This window comes from Oryza sativa, chromosome 6, assembly GCF_034140825.1.
Source record: "Oryza sativa Japonica Group chromosome 6, ASM3414082v1".
Classification (NCBI taxonomy): Eukaryota; Viridiplantae; Streptophyta; class Magnoliopsida; order Poales; family Poaceae; genus Oryza; species Oryza sativa.
The window spans coordinates 20974613-20987243 of record NC_089040.1 but is presented as its reverse complement, the minus strand read 5'-3'; the positions used below and the strand labels follow the sequence as shown (position 1 = coordinate 20987243).

At 41.7% G+C, this 12631-nt stretch overlaps 1 protein-coding gene across 1 annotated transcript; it reads right to left on the bottom strand.

The window, feature by feature from the left end:
• Positions 1 to 4033: 4033 nt before the first annotated feature.
• On the bottom strand, positions 4034 to 4843 carry LOC107277537 (RING-H2 finger protein ATL39). Its single transcript, XM_015787323.3, is given in 2 exon segments — positions 4034 to 4372; positions 4374 to 4843. Coding segments are annotated over 2 exon segments (492 nt in total). The 5' UTR covers positions 4760 to 4843; the 3' UTR covers positions 4034 to 4266.
• Between the last annotated feature and the right edge of the window lie 7788 nt (positions 4844 to 12631).

Here is a 12631-nt window from a genome sequence, read left to right as displayed (position 1 = left end):
TTATTATTTAAAAAACAATGTACCTATTATTTATTTTGTTATGACTTATACCGGTATTTGAACTATGACTTATATTTCTTATATTTATGCTAAATTTCGATGACTTATATTTTTATATTTACACTAAATTTTTAATTAAGACAACACATAAAAGGAAAAGTAAATATACTAGGAGTAAAATAAATAAGGGAATACAAATAAATAATTTTTCTTATATTCTCCGTGCCTTAAGACACTCTTTGAAATTTTCTTTCTATTTTAGGAGCTACAGAGATAATTCTAAAGACACAAAGATTATTTCAGCAATTATTTTAAATATAGAAGCAAATCCTTATATTTTCTTTCCCCTTCACCCTAGAGTGAGGAGGAAATTTGCTAAAATCAATCCATTGTCTACAGAATTAATTTTTATGGACGAGATCCTCTCTAGATTGCAGGTGGACCATAACAGCTTCCACCTACAAAACTCGATCTCCTGAGCATGGTTCAAGGACCGTATACGAAATCCAATTTCACAGGCGTATCTCTTAATATGTCCGCACATGAAAATAAATCTATTTTCACATGCAGACCTCTCAAGAAGCCTGCATACAAAAATACCCGCACCTTTTTCTCCCCTCCCTTCTCTCTCCCATTAAGTATCTCCAGTCCACTTCTTTTTTTTCCTCCTGCCCACCACTCCTTCCCTTCTCTCTCTCCCCATGGACTCCCCCTGCCTCCCACTCCTCCCATTCCCTCTCCTCTCGATGAGGCAGCAACGGGCTCAGGCAAGGGCGGTAGCGGGTGAGGGCAAGAGCGACGGTCTCGGGCATGAGGTATCCCGCCGGCAGCGGCAACTGGAGGGGCGGATCCAGTGCCCCCTCCCCTTCCCGCATGAATCCCGCCACCACTTCGCCTCCCACGCTCACAGTTCCACCAACAGCGGTGACTGGAGGGCCAGATTCGGTCTCCCCTCCCCTCCCGCACAGATCCCGCCGCCTCTCCGCCCCCCATGCGCGTGGATCTGCTAGCAGCGGTGGCAGGTGAGGCAAATGACGATGGCAGCGGTAGTGGCGACAGCTTCTGGATTCTAGGGTTAGGGTTTCGATTTTTGGATTTTTTTTGCGACTTTTCATACGGTCGGACGGCTTAAGCGCCCACGTGTGAAAATAGGATTTTTCACGTGTGGTTGCTCTATCCACATGCAAAAATCTGATTTTCGTAGACACCTGAGTGTATGTGAGCCACTCAACCGTATGCGAATATCGATTTTGACCACATGGAAAAAATGGTTTTGTAGTAGTGGTAGACACACGGAGGCCGGTCAGGTTTAATTTCGTCTTCTTTTAACAACATATGTCGTATTATCTAAAAGAAAACCATCAATAATAGATGTGTACGTAGACTTCATGCAAGGTTTGTACAATAGATTCATGATATCACGAACCATAGCTCGAAGTCGTTGAAAACATTTTACATTTTGAGTAAATGATGTAAAACCATACTCGATTTTTTACAAAACCATAGTATATACTAGCACTAGTTATATTGGTGGCTTCACATTTTAAAAAAAGTCAAATTGTTTTTATAATGTGAATTACTAATAGAGACTCGCACAAGTACTTAGAAGAACGGAACAATGAATATGAGCTTACCAAGTTCCTGTAATCTAGCTTATTAAGTCACGTCTTCACGCAACTATAACCTATCTCGCTGTTAAATATGTTTACATGTATATTTATGGATTTATCTTGATTTATCCTTGTGTGAATAAGTGTTTGTAGTGCATTAACAGGATTAATAGTATTCCTGCTAAAAGGGACTAACATTATTATCATAATATCAAATATTTACCTTAGGTACATACAAAATTATACTTGAACAACATAGGCTTGTAATCTGAAATGCCCAACACATATTTTGACTGAATAAAAATGATAAATGCAAAAATCAAGGTTAGGGTTTTTATTCGTATTATATGCTGGCATTTCTCCTTCCTATCTTTGGAACTATAACCGTCATTCTCTTCGATGCTGCTTGAGCTGTGTCCTTCTCACCATCTCCATTGCTACATGACCCCTTATCCTCCTTTATATCTCTGCTTGTGGCACATATATTTTTGTTTGACATGCTTAATAGGTGTTCAAAGAGGAATTTTAGTTATAAATAAATAGATATATCTTGTAGTGAATAAATCTTACCGTGAATCAAAATTAGAGAATTTTGCTCATTGTCTCACGAAATTTCCTAAATTATGTGCCCACCTGCCATGAAATGGAATGATCTAGTTTAAGACAATTACATAGCTGCTTGCCATGCTCTAGTATTCATTGTAGGTTTTTAGAAAAGGGTGCCAAACAAAATCACAGATGTAAAGTGCTATCCACAATGGTGTAAATTCGAAATTTATAAGGTCCTTGCTGATGTAAAAATTAAAGGTGAGTAATAATATGGGGGTATTTGCTCAAATACTTTTAATTTTCAGTGGAGCATATGATAAAATATACTAAGAAGGATGAAAATGAAAAAAAGTTCCAAGAGTAAGATGTCACGAGTAGGTGGCATTGGGACTTGGGAGCTGTGAGCTGCACAGGCCTCTTTCTCTTCCTCTCTCCCATTTTCTCTGGTTGTTATTAAGGAGGTTTCTCTAGTTCTCTCTGAATCCCTCTCTCTCTAGTTCTCTAGCTGCTGGTCTCCAATGGACGAGCTAGGCCCGACGCAAGGTGGAGGCAGAAGACAAGGAAGAGTTCACTCATCTTTCCCCTCATTGTTCGCTCGCACTCCCTCTACGCCACAACGCTTCCTCTCCTGTTAATTGCTGTAGGTGAGCCAACAACATTGATGATGCAACGGCGAAGGTGCGGGTGACTGCTTGAGCATCGGCAGAGCAGCTAGTTGGCCGCGGCGACGATAAGCAGCAGTGGAAACCGGTCCTCTTTTCTCTTTTTTTTTTTGTTTTTACTAAACTTTTCTAGATTCTTCTTTGCCCCAAGATTTTTTCTTACCATTTATCTTATACTATGGCTATGATACTTTCTCCTTATATTATCGTAGTTTGAATCAAACGGTCATTATTTTGTTGTTTGCATGGCTCATCCTCGTTTCATATTGAGATTCACCCGTTCATTTGTTAAGATAGGGTCCCTATGCCGTTATTCCATAGAAAACCAAGCAATGAGCTCAAACATTACTTTAATTTATTTCCCTTTTAAAAGCCGAATACTTCTCCCTTTGGTTCTCTTCTCTCTCTTAGCTTGGAGCATTAATAAAATTCCTATGTTAACTGATCAATGTAGAAGATACATAGGAGAGATTATGTGTTGCGAGTTTTCTTTTTCTGTTCTCTCTCTTGTGACAGCAACGAACCAGACGTTGGAAGAAAGTTTTTAGTTCAACGAAATATCATGTTTGTTTATGGCTTTATGTGAGAATTAATCAAGGTAGCTTATACGGCTGAGTACGGCACTATTGTTTTTTTTCTTCTGAAGACTAGTACGGTACTAGTTGACTATAGAAAACTGCCAAACGTCGTAGGTATGGTGATAATAGGGTCAACGAAGCTTGCTTTTGTCGGTTACATGGAAGTGAAAAGGGAGCTAAGGCCTATTTAGTTCGCGAAAAGAAAATTTTTGGGTGTCATATCGGATTTTTGACCAGATATCGGAAGGGGTTTTTGGGCACGAATGAAAAAACTAATTTCATAACTCGCCTGGAAATCGCGAGACGAATCTTTTGAGCCTAATTAATCCATCATTAGCACATGAATTACTGTAGTACTTATGACTAATTATGGACTAATTAGGCTCAAAAGATTCGTCTCGCGATTTTTCCCCCTAACTGTGCAATTAGTTTTTTTTTTAAATCTATTGCTCCATGCATGTGTCCAAAAATTCGATTTGATGTTTTTGGGAAAAAATTTTGGGAACTAAAACAAAAAAGGGGCTAATTTTGTTGCTATTGGAAAAAATAAATAAAATTAATCACACGCAGTTTCAAATCTGTATGGCAAAGGACCAATTTTTTAAGATAATAAATAACAACTAAACCCAAGAAATAAAAACAGAAACATGTTGCCCTGAAATTCTGTGATTTCAAAACCAAGAACGTATATATTTTACAGCAATCCTTCTGATCTTTAATTACAAAGCTGAACCAAAGTACATACATGCCAAACTAGATAAGGTTCAAATCAAGAAATGATATTCCCAAAACGTATCAATTAACTAATCATGATGTGATGTGATGTGATGACTATGGACGGACCTAGCTAGCTAGCTAGCTACAGTGCTACACCGGTGGCAGCGCCTCCGTCGGCGACGACTCATCTGCCGCCGGCGCAGGTCGGCCTCCGCCGTCCCCCGGCGGCGGCTCGACCTCCGTCCGGCAGAGCGGCCACGTGGTACAGGTGCTTGCACGCCGGCAGCCGCCGCACCATCTCGCCGCCCCGCACCGCGCCGAGGCACACCGAGCACTGCGCCGCCCCCTCGCCGCCGCTCGCCGACCCGGTGTACGCGAACTCCGGGATCTTGGCCGCCACGCCAGCGACGCCGCGCACGTCGTCGTCCTCTCGCCCGCCGGCGCCGGCGACGACGACATGCGCGCGCCTCCGGACGTGGCGGTTGCAGTAGAAGACGACGACGGCGACGAGCGCGACGCCCGTGACGAGGCCGGCGCAGGTGTAGCTGAAGATCGCCGGTCCTTTGACCACGGGCGGCCGGCTCTCATCCGGCGCCACTGGCGGCGTACTCGTCGTCGTCGACGAGCCGGAACGCGAACCCATGGTGGTGGCGGTGACGGTGGCCTAGCTTGAGCTGGCCCTTAATTATCAGGTGATCGGTGAGAGAGAAGGATTATGGTGTTGATGACTAATTTCCAGGGCGGAAGTGACGTTATTATTTATTAATAATAGACTTGTGTTGCAAGTAACTATAGTTCTCCGGTCAAAATACTATATTACTTTGACTCGATGAAATGAGAGTGTAATTGCCGAGAGGACTATAGCGCAATACACATAAATTATTATAAATCAACCTACAGACTCCAATTTCTCGGGGGCTGCGAGACACTATAAAAAACCCTCATAAGGACCGACCTTATAGGTGCCGGTTCATTTAAAACCGACACCTATGAGCCTTTTCACATCTCCACGCGATGAAAAATATATAGAACCGACAACTTTAAGCAATATTGGTGTCGGTTCTATAGAAAAACCGATACCAATAATATAGGTGCCGGTTTTTTAATAGAACCGACACCTATACTTATATTATAGGTGTCGGTTTTAAAGAAAAACCAGCACCTCTAGTATTGGTGCTGGTTTTTTTAATCTAGAACCGACACCTATAATATAAGTATAGGTGTCGGCTCTATTAAAAACCGGCACCTACTTAAAAAAACCAGACCACAGCTCCTTCTTATCCTCCACACTGCCCCCTTATCCTTTCCCATCAATCCTTATCCACAGCATCCGCCCCTCCTCTCCCTTTGCCTCCTCAATGGAGGAGCGGCGGCAGCCGACGGAGGAACAACGGTGGCAGGCCCGGGTGGTGGCGGCCGACGCGGAGGCCGGCGCTCGCGTGGCGAGGTAGCGTGTAACATCCCAGCCTAGAGCTTAATAGGATTAATAGAATACTCATATTAACAAGTTGCAACTTCTTTTCCGGAAGCCGATCTCTAAAGCCCGGGTACGATGCGGAGTGGTGGTGAAGGCTGGCACGAGCGATGTGGTGTCCGGCAGGTGGTGAGTTCTTGGAGTTCACCTCTGTTTTCTCCTCCTTCATGTCCAATTTGTTGAGTTCTTGATAGTTTGTACCATATATGTAGTAGTTTGATGTTGATTTTTTGGATGGAGATGAGGTGATCTCTGTTATTTTTTCGATGGGGATGATGTGATCTGGGATGGTGGTGGTGGTGAAGTGGCCGCACACGATGGCGGCGGTGGCGCAAGGCGAGACGCATGGCAGGCGGCGTGGTGGCGGAAGGCGAGGGGGAGACCGGCGACCTTTTTTTTCTTTTTTTTTGTTTTCCAGAAAACGTCATAGGTGCCGGTTATAAAACCGGCATCTATAATTTTGGGAATAGGTGCCGACCAATCGGTGCCGGTTGGGAAACTGGCACCTATAGCCCATTCCCAACCGGCACCTATGACGTTTTCTGTAGTAGTGAGAACTGCTTTCAACCAAATGATCTGGAAGTCATGGGCATCTTCTCCCAAGTGCAAATTCTTCTCCTGGCTCCTGGCTAGTTATCCAAAATAGTGTATGAACAGCGGGCATATTGGAAAAAGAAGAATGGCAAAACTAAAAGGTTTGCTAGTTATGTTGTACGGTTGATGAATCTACGGTTCATCTGCTGGCTAAATGCTAAATGTAGGGTTACAAAGAGAGTGTGGTCGAAGATTTAGAGATGGACTAGCAAGGACCTTCAGATAGCCAAGTGGAATGATTGTCACTCAGTCGAGCACCTCACAACCCTCGCCAACCCCTCAACCCTAGTGATCCTAGTTTCCCGAGAAATCTGGTGTGAGCGAATGCAAGAACTTTTCGCCACAAATGATGAGGACACAACTAGCTCGGATATAACCATGACTACCTTATGTATTCATTAACCAAAGGTATATATGTTCTATATTAGATTTACTTGTTATATATTTGAACAAACATTGCTACAAAATGAGTTTAATTTGTTTTCGTTTGCAGAGGTACTTGCTTGGGTGAAGGAAAAGAGACCGAGCGTTAGAAATGCATCGATGATTGACTGTTGGAAGATCGGGACCTAGTTTCCTCATCAACAAAGTAGCAATGCTGGCCTCGATACTAGCCAAGATCAAGGAAGAAGTAGCAGCATGGGTGAAAGAGAGCCGGTAGGCTCCGGGAGTTCGGAATTTTGGAAGATATTGCCTAGGGGCCTATTTTCAGCCTCGTCTCTTTTGACTGGCCTTGTACATATCTTTATTTGTCTTTTATATAATTTTCTCCTTCTCAACTAATATACAAGGAAAAGCTTTTGTTGTCCCTTAAAAAAAGCTATATACCGTGATATTTTATTAAAACAACTATATAATTGCAATTTATTTTGTTATGACGACTTATTTCATCATTAATTTTATTTGACCCACGACTTATATTCTTCATATTTACATATTTTTATTAAGATTAATGATCAAATGTTATGTTCATAAGTCAACAGCACCATTCATTTAAAAATAGAATGAATAACAATCCACTGTAGTACTCTAGAGGATTGTATCTCTTAATGAACTTAACATTACTCTAGATAGGATTGTATCTCTTAATTAACTTAACATTATTAAATTGTCTCACTACTGTTGATGCGAAAAACACACACTGGCCTGGGAGATCTATTTAACTCCAGTGCAGGTCCTAAATCTTGCTCTTGGGTTCAAACAGAAAGGGCAGACAACATATGTCAAACAGAAAGCCTAATATACTTTAATGTGATAACATCTTAATATAAAGGGCAGATTTAGCATGTCAATCAAGCACACAATGAATAAAATAGCTAAATCAGGTAAGATCGGCTAAAACTCCGATACTATCTTCATTAGAGATCATAAAACAAGCCAGATATTGCAATTATGGATATTACTTAATAGATCGAACTCAACCGATGCAACATTAAGCATAAAAATAAGTACAAGATCTAGACAAGATGATGAAAGTTTCAAAAAGATGGTAGATAAGCTATATAATCTAGATTAATAATGAAATATAACTCTATCGGCTACTCTCTGGTGATAGATACCAGCCGATCACGGGTTAGATGGCGAAACAAATAAAGACTATGAAGCATATATGATAACTCGACGATTTACGTAGACAAGATTAGAGTATCATAATGATGGAAGCACTAATCACAAGAACGCAAGTCATCATGACAAGTTTACCTCTTGTTGAAGATCGGAATCGATGCAGCTCAACCCGAAAGCAAGAACTCGTCGAAACAAACGAAAGTAAAAGGGTGGCGATGCGCCAAGAGTGTTATTGAACTGTTGTTGTCAATTACATGGGTTCGGGTCATATTTATACCCGAGATAAATGATAGGTCCTTGCCGGACACGACTCTTATCTCTAACAAACTCTAAGATACAAACAAGTCATTGTGGCAGACTCTTGCCGAAACATATCTCTAAAGAAACTATTTAAAATACCCTAATTAATGGATACAATTGCCTATCTAAGAGCTTATCTCCATCGTGGCAATCCTCATATAGCACGTTGATCAATTCCGGAAACGGTTTCATAACCATCTCAACGAAATCGGTTGTATCGGCTATATCCGCTATCTTCTGTCCGATCCATCTCAGCCGATGCAGTCTTCAGCCAATGCCTGTGTAGCCGATGCGCACTCTATTCTTCGAGTACAATTCTTTACCAAATCCACTTTGATTCCAATGCCGAATCTGGTTCATGATTTACCAAATTTGGTCGTTAACACATGCCCCCCAAGTCCGCTATATTGGTAATGTTGCAGATTTGCTCAATTTCATCTTCCGAGATTAACTAGGGTTTCCTTCTCCGATTCTGTTTTGGCCGTTTCCGTGCTTTATTTTAAATAATAACCACCGCTTTGCACTTTTCACGGCGTCACCTCCGTTCTCACCGCTCTAACCAAAAACTTTCCCCAATCTTCCCCGGCAACCTCCTCGAGCTTTCCGGCGACTCCACGGGCGATTCCCTGTGACGACAACTCCCTCGCCAGCAATGTCGACCTCCGCCGACCTTTCAAGCGCACCAACCGCCGAATATGCTGAGTTAAGTACCATCGGCTAAATCTCCTCTTTTTCGCGCAAGACCGATTCTTTCTTTGCTCAATCTTCTATTCTTTTCTTTTGTAGCATCTTTCTCATCAAGTTGCGGTTCCTAGCATAACCGATGAGTATCAATTTTATCTTGGCCCAATCAGCAACTTAGATCCCACTAAGTTCATCAATGCTGAAACCAATCGGATCCCCTTCAGATTTGCCAACTCCAATTTAGGTCTTTGGAAAAACACCTTCAAATCTTGGCCATCTGCCGAGAAAAGTTGGCCAGCTTGGTATATGCGGGTATCGGCTAGAAAGCGCACCCATTGGGATGAAATCGGCATAGCTCAAGCTCTAGCCCTGACCGCAGCAGATATGGCTAAGGATGAACCCATGATGTCAGCTGCAACTTACTTTTGGTCCACAGCCTTAAATGCTTTCATTTTTACTCAAGGACCGATGACCCCTACTCTTTTGGATGTTACGATGATAATTGGTCTGGACGTAACATCATCGGCTAATCCAGTTAGCCTGAACATGAAGCCCAACTTTGAGTTCAAAACCCGGAGCATTGGTGGCTGGTCAGGGTTTGTTGCAAAGAACATGGGCACGACCAGTTACCCCAAGAGAGCACACAACCTTCCTCCTGATATGGCTAGAAAAATTCTTGTTTTGCGGCCCAAGCTGTAGTCCTATTGCCAACTGGCAGCATATAGCCGAGAATCTAGTAGAAAAGAAACAATTTCCCCTTGGGAAATATCTCCTAGGTTATCTGTATGTTATCTGTATCAGACCCTGAGCACTGCATCGGCTAAGATAGCCTCAGGATTGCTAATCGGCATAGGAGGTCCTTGGTGGGGGCGACGCTAATGGGCGGGTGATCACTGCCAGCGATCACCCCCCCCCCATCCCCCTATACGTCCTCTCCCCCTTCCTTCTCCCCTTCTTCTCTTCCTCCTACACCATAAATTTTAAAATAATAAAAAAACAAAGTTAGAAAATTTTATGTATAAAAATACTATATATGAAAAATATTTGAATTCAAATTTAAATTTGAATCGGATATATAAACTTTTTACTTATAAACTTTGGGTCTATAAACTTTAGGTGTATAGAAATACTATATATAAAAAAATTTGAATTCAAATTCAAATTCAAATTTGAATCAGGTATATAAACTTTTGACTTATAAACTTTGGGTCTATAAACTTTAGGTGTATAAAAATACTATATATAAAAAATTGAATTCAAATTCAAATTAATATTTGAATTTAAATTCAAATTTGAATCGGGTATATAAACTTTTGACTTATAAACTTTGGGTCTATAAAATTTAGATGTATAAACTTTAGATGTATAGAAATACTATATATAAAAAAATATTTGAATTCAAATTTAAATTTGAATCGGATATATAAACTTTTGACTTATAAACTTTGGGTCTGTAATCTTTAAGTGTATAAACTTTAGATGTGTAAACTTTAGGTGTATAAACTTTGGGTGCATAAATTTTCTAAAATAGGAAAGTAATAGCGGTGCCAAAAAAGGAAAGTGGAGGGAGGGGGGATTGATCGCCCAGAGTGATTGTTCGCTCGTTAGGATTCTCACCTTGGTGGCTCCTTCAAATCTGGCTTAACTTGCACACCATGAAGGTTGTCGATCGGCCACCACTATCAGGAGCACAATTCCCAAGGTTTGAGTCGATTATCAATGATGATGGAGAAGAAGTTACTACGTGCCGATGCATGTCTTTTGGAGAGGCAGCATCTACCTATACCAGATCTAAGCTATCGGCTGATCTTTTCAGAGATTGGTTCACTAACTTCTATGATGGCTTCCCAAGGAATTCTAGAATCTAGTTTGCATATGAAGGGTTTGCCTGCTTCGAACTACCATCTGATTTCTGGTTTGATGAAATCAATTCTGATAAGTATGACAAATCCAGAGAAGTGTTCTCAACATCCATTACCCCTTGCATACTCCCTGTCGGCATCCACCAAGGCAAAAACATTCAGATCTCCTACGAATTCTATCATCCGACAAGTGCTGCAAGACAACTAGGGATGGGCCAACTGCCGATCAGCTTGTTCTTTGCCGACAAGATCCAAAGCAGGGGAGAGATTACATCGGCACTTATGATGGATCGGCTGCTGAACATACCAGGACCACCTCTAGGCAGCATTGAGAACATTAAGCTGAGAATGTTGAGAAGTGCAGCATTTGACCGATGGTGGATAGAATGGAAAAAACATCTGTTCCATCAATCGGCTTCAATGTACATGACAGACTTATTCCCTGAAGCTGTCCCTCAAGTAAGTATCCTTTATTCTCTCCAATTTTGTCAATTGTAAGCCGATGCATCAATTTTGACTGTGTAATTTTCCTTTCTGCAGACAACAGAATCTTCCCCTCCCCATCATAGTGATAGCGGCTTGGAGATCCAACACGCTCTAGGGCTCCTTCCTAATAGTGGTGGCTTAGCTCCCCCAGTCATCGGCTACTATGCCCCCAAGACTTCAACACTACTACATGGTCTGCCGCTTGTGCCGATTGCTCCTGATACTGGCAAGAAAAAGAGAACAAAATCGGTTGTTGCTCCATCGGCTGCAACAAAGAAATCCAAGAAGGAAAAGACTGCTGTTGATGACCTGCCATCTATAGATCTAGATGTGGAGCAATTTCTGGAAGGTGAAGAATTAGAAGAAGCTGTGGATGAAGCAGCCGAAAACATTAGTGAAACAAGAAAGCAAACACCTCCAGCCGATATTCCTGCTCCTCAAAAACCCCCATCATCTCCAGTTCATCCCACTTATAAACCAAGGGTATGTGTTTATTTTCAATTCATTGCTCAAATTTGTTTTATCTATATGCTGATTCTTAACTTTGTACCCTTGCATAAAAAGAAGATAGCTTCCAAGAAACCATAGGCGCCAACTCCACCAGTTAAATCTTTATACTCCTTCAAAATTTTCTTTTCGTCTTTTTAAATAACTGATGCTAATCCAGATTTGTCATTTTCAGCCTCGTCGTTCTCCAACTCCTGTTCCTGAGTCAAGTGAACATACTCCATCGGCTACGGGTAGCCATCATGTGGAGGAAGAGGTAGCACCAACTCCTGCCATACCTGTAAGTACTTGTCTTGAACCCACAAATCATATCGGCTATCATATTACCTCTTCTAACCAGTAATGTTAATATTTCCTTGTTCTAGGTTTTAGCCAATATATTCTCCATTGACATCAGGCAATTTATGGATGAGTAAGAAGAAACCACATGCAAAGCCTTGGTGCCTCTAGCCAATGATGTGAAAGCAACTCTACTGGACATCTCAAAACGGCTTGAAGGCTCTCTGGAAGCTTTGGTGGTTAGCTATGGATCCTTTAGAGACAGATTCCTGGAAATCCATGACCAACTCCCAGATGAACTAGCCGATGTCATTACTCCAGCAGCATATCTTGAACAGCATCGGCTCAAGCTTGAGAAAGCTAAACAAAGGATTGCCGATCGTCGTGAAAGAAGATATCTCGAAGCAACCATCCAAGCTAGCAGAGCTTCTATCAATGAAGAAAAGGCAAAACTTGATGAATTGGAAGTCGGTCCAAGTTCCACTCAAGCCAACATAGAACAGCTGAACGCTCGGAAGATAGAACTTTTAGCCGAGTTGGAACAATGCAACGCACAAATTGCCATTGAAGAGCAGAAGCTTGCCGATCTGCCCAAAGCCACTGAAGACCAGAGATCAAAGCTGAAATCATTTGTCAAATACTTAACCGAATTGACAAAATATCTGAAGGTGATCTCTGGGGCTGATGCAGCCGATGCCCAAATCATCGATGAAGTAGACTAAATTAGGGGAAGGGCTATATCAGCTATCCAAAAATATGTGTC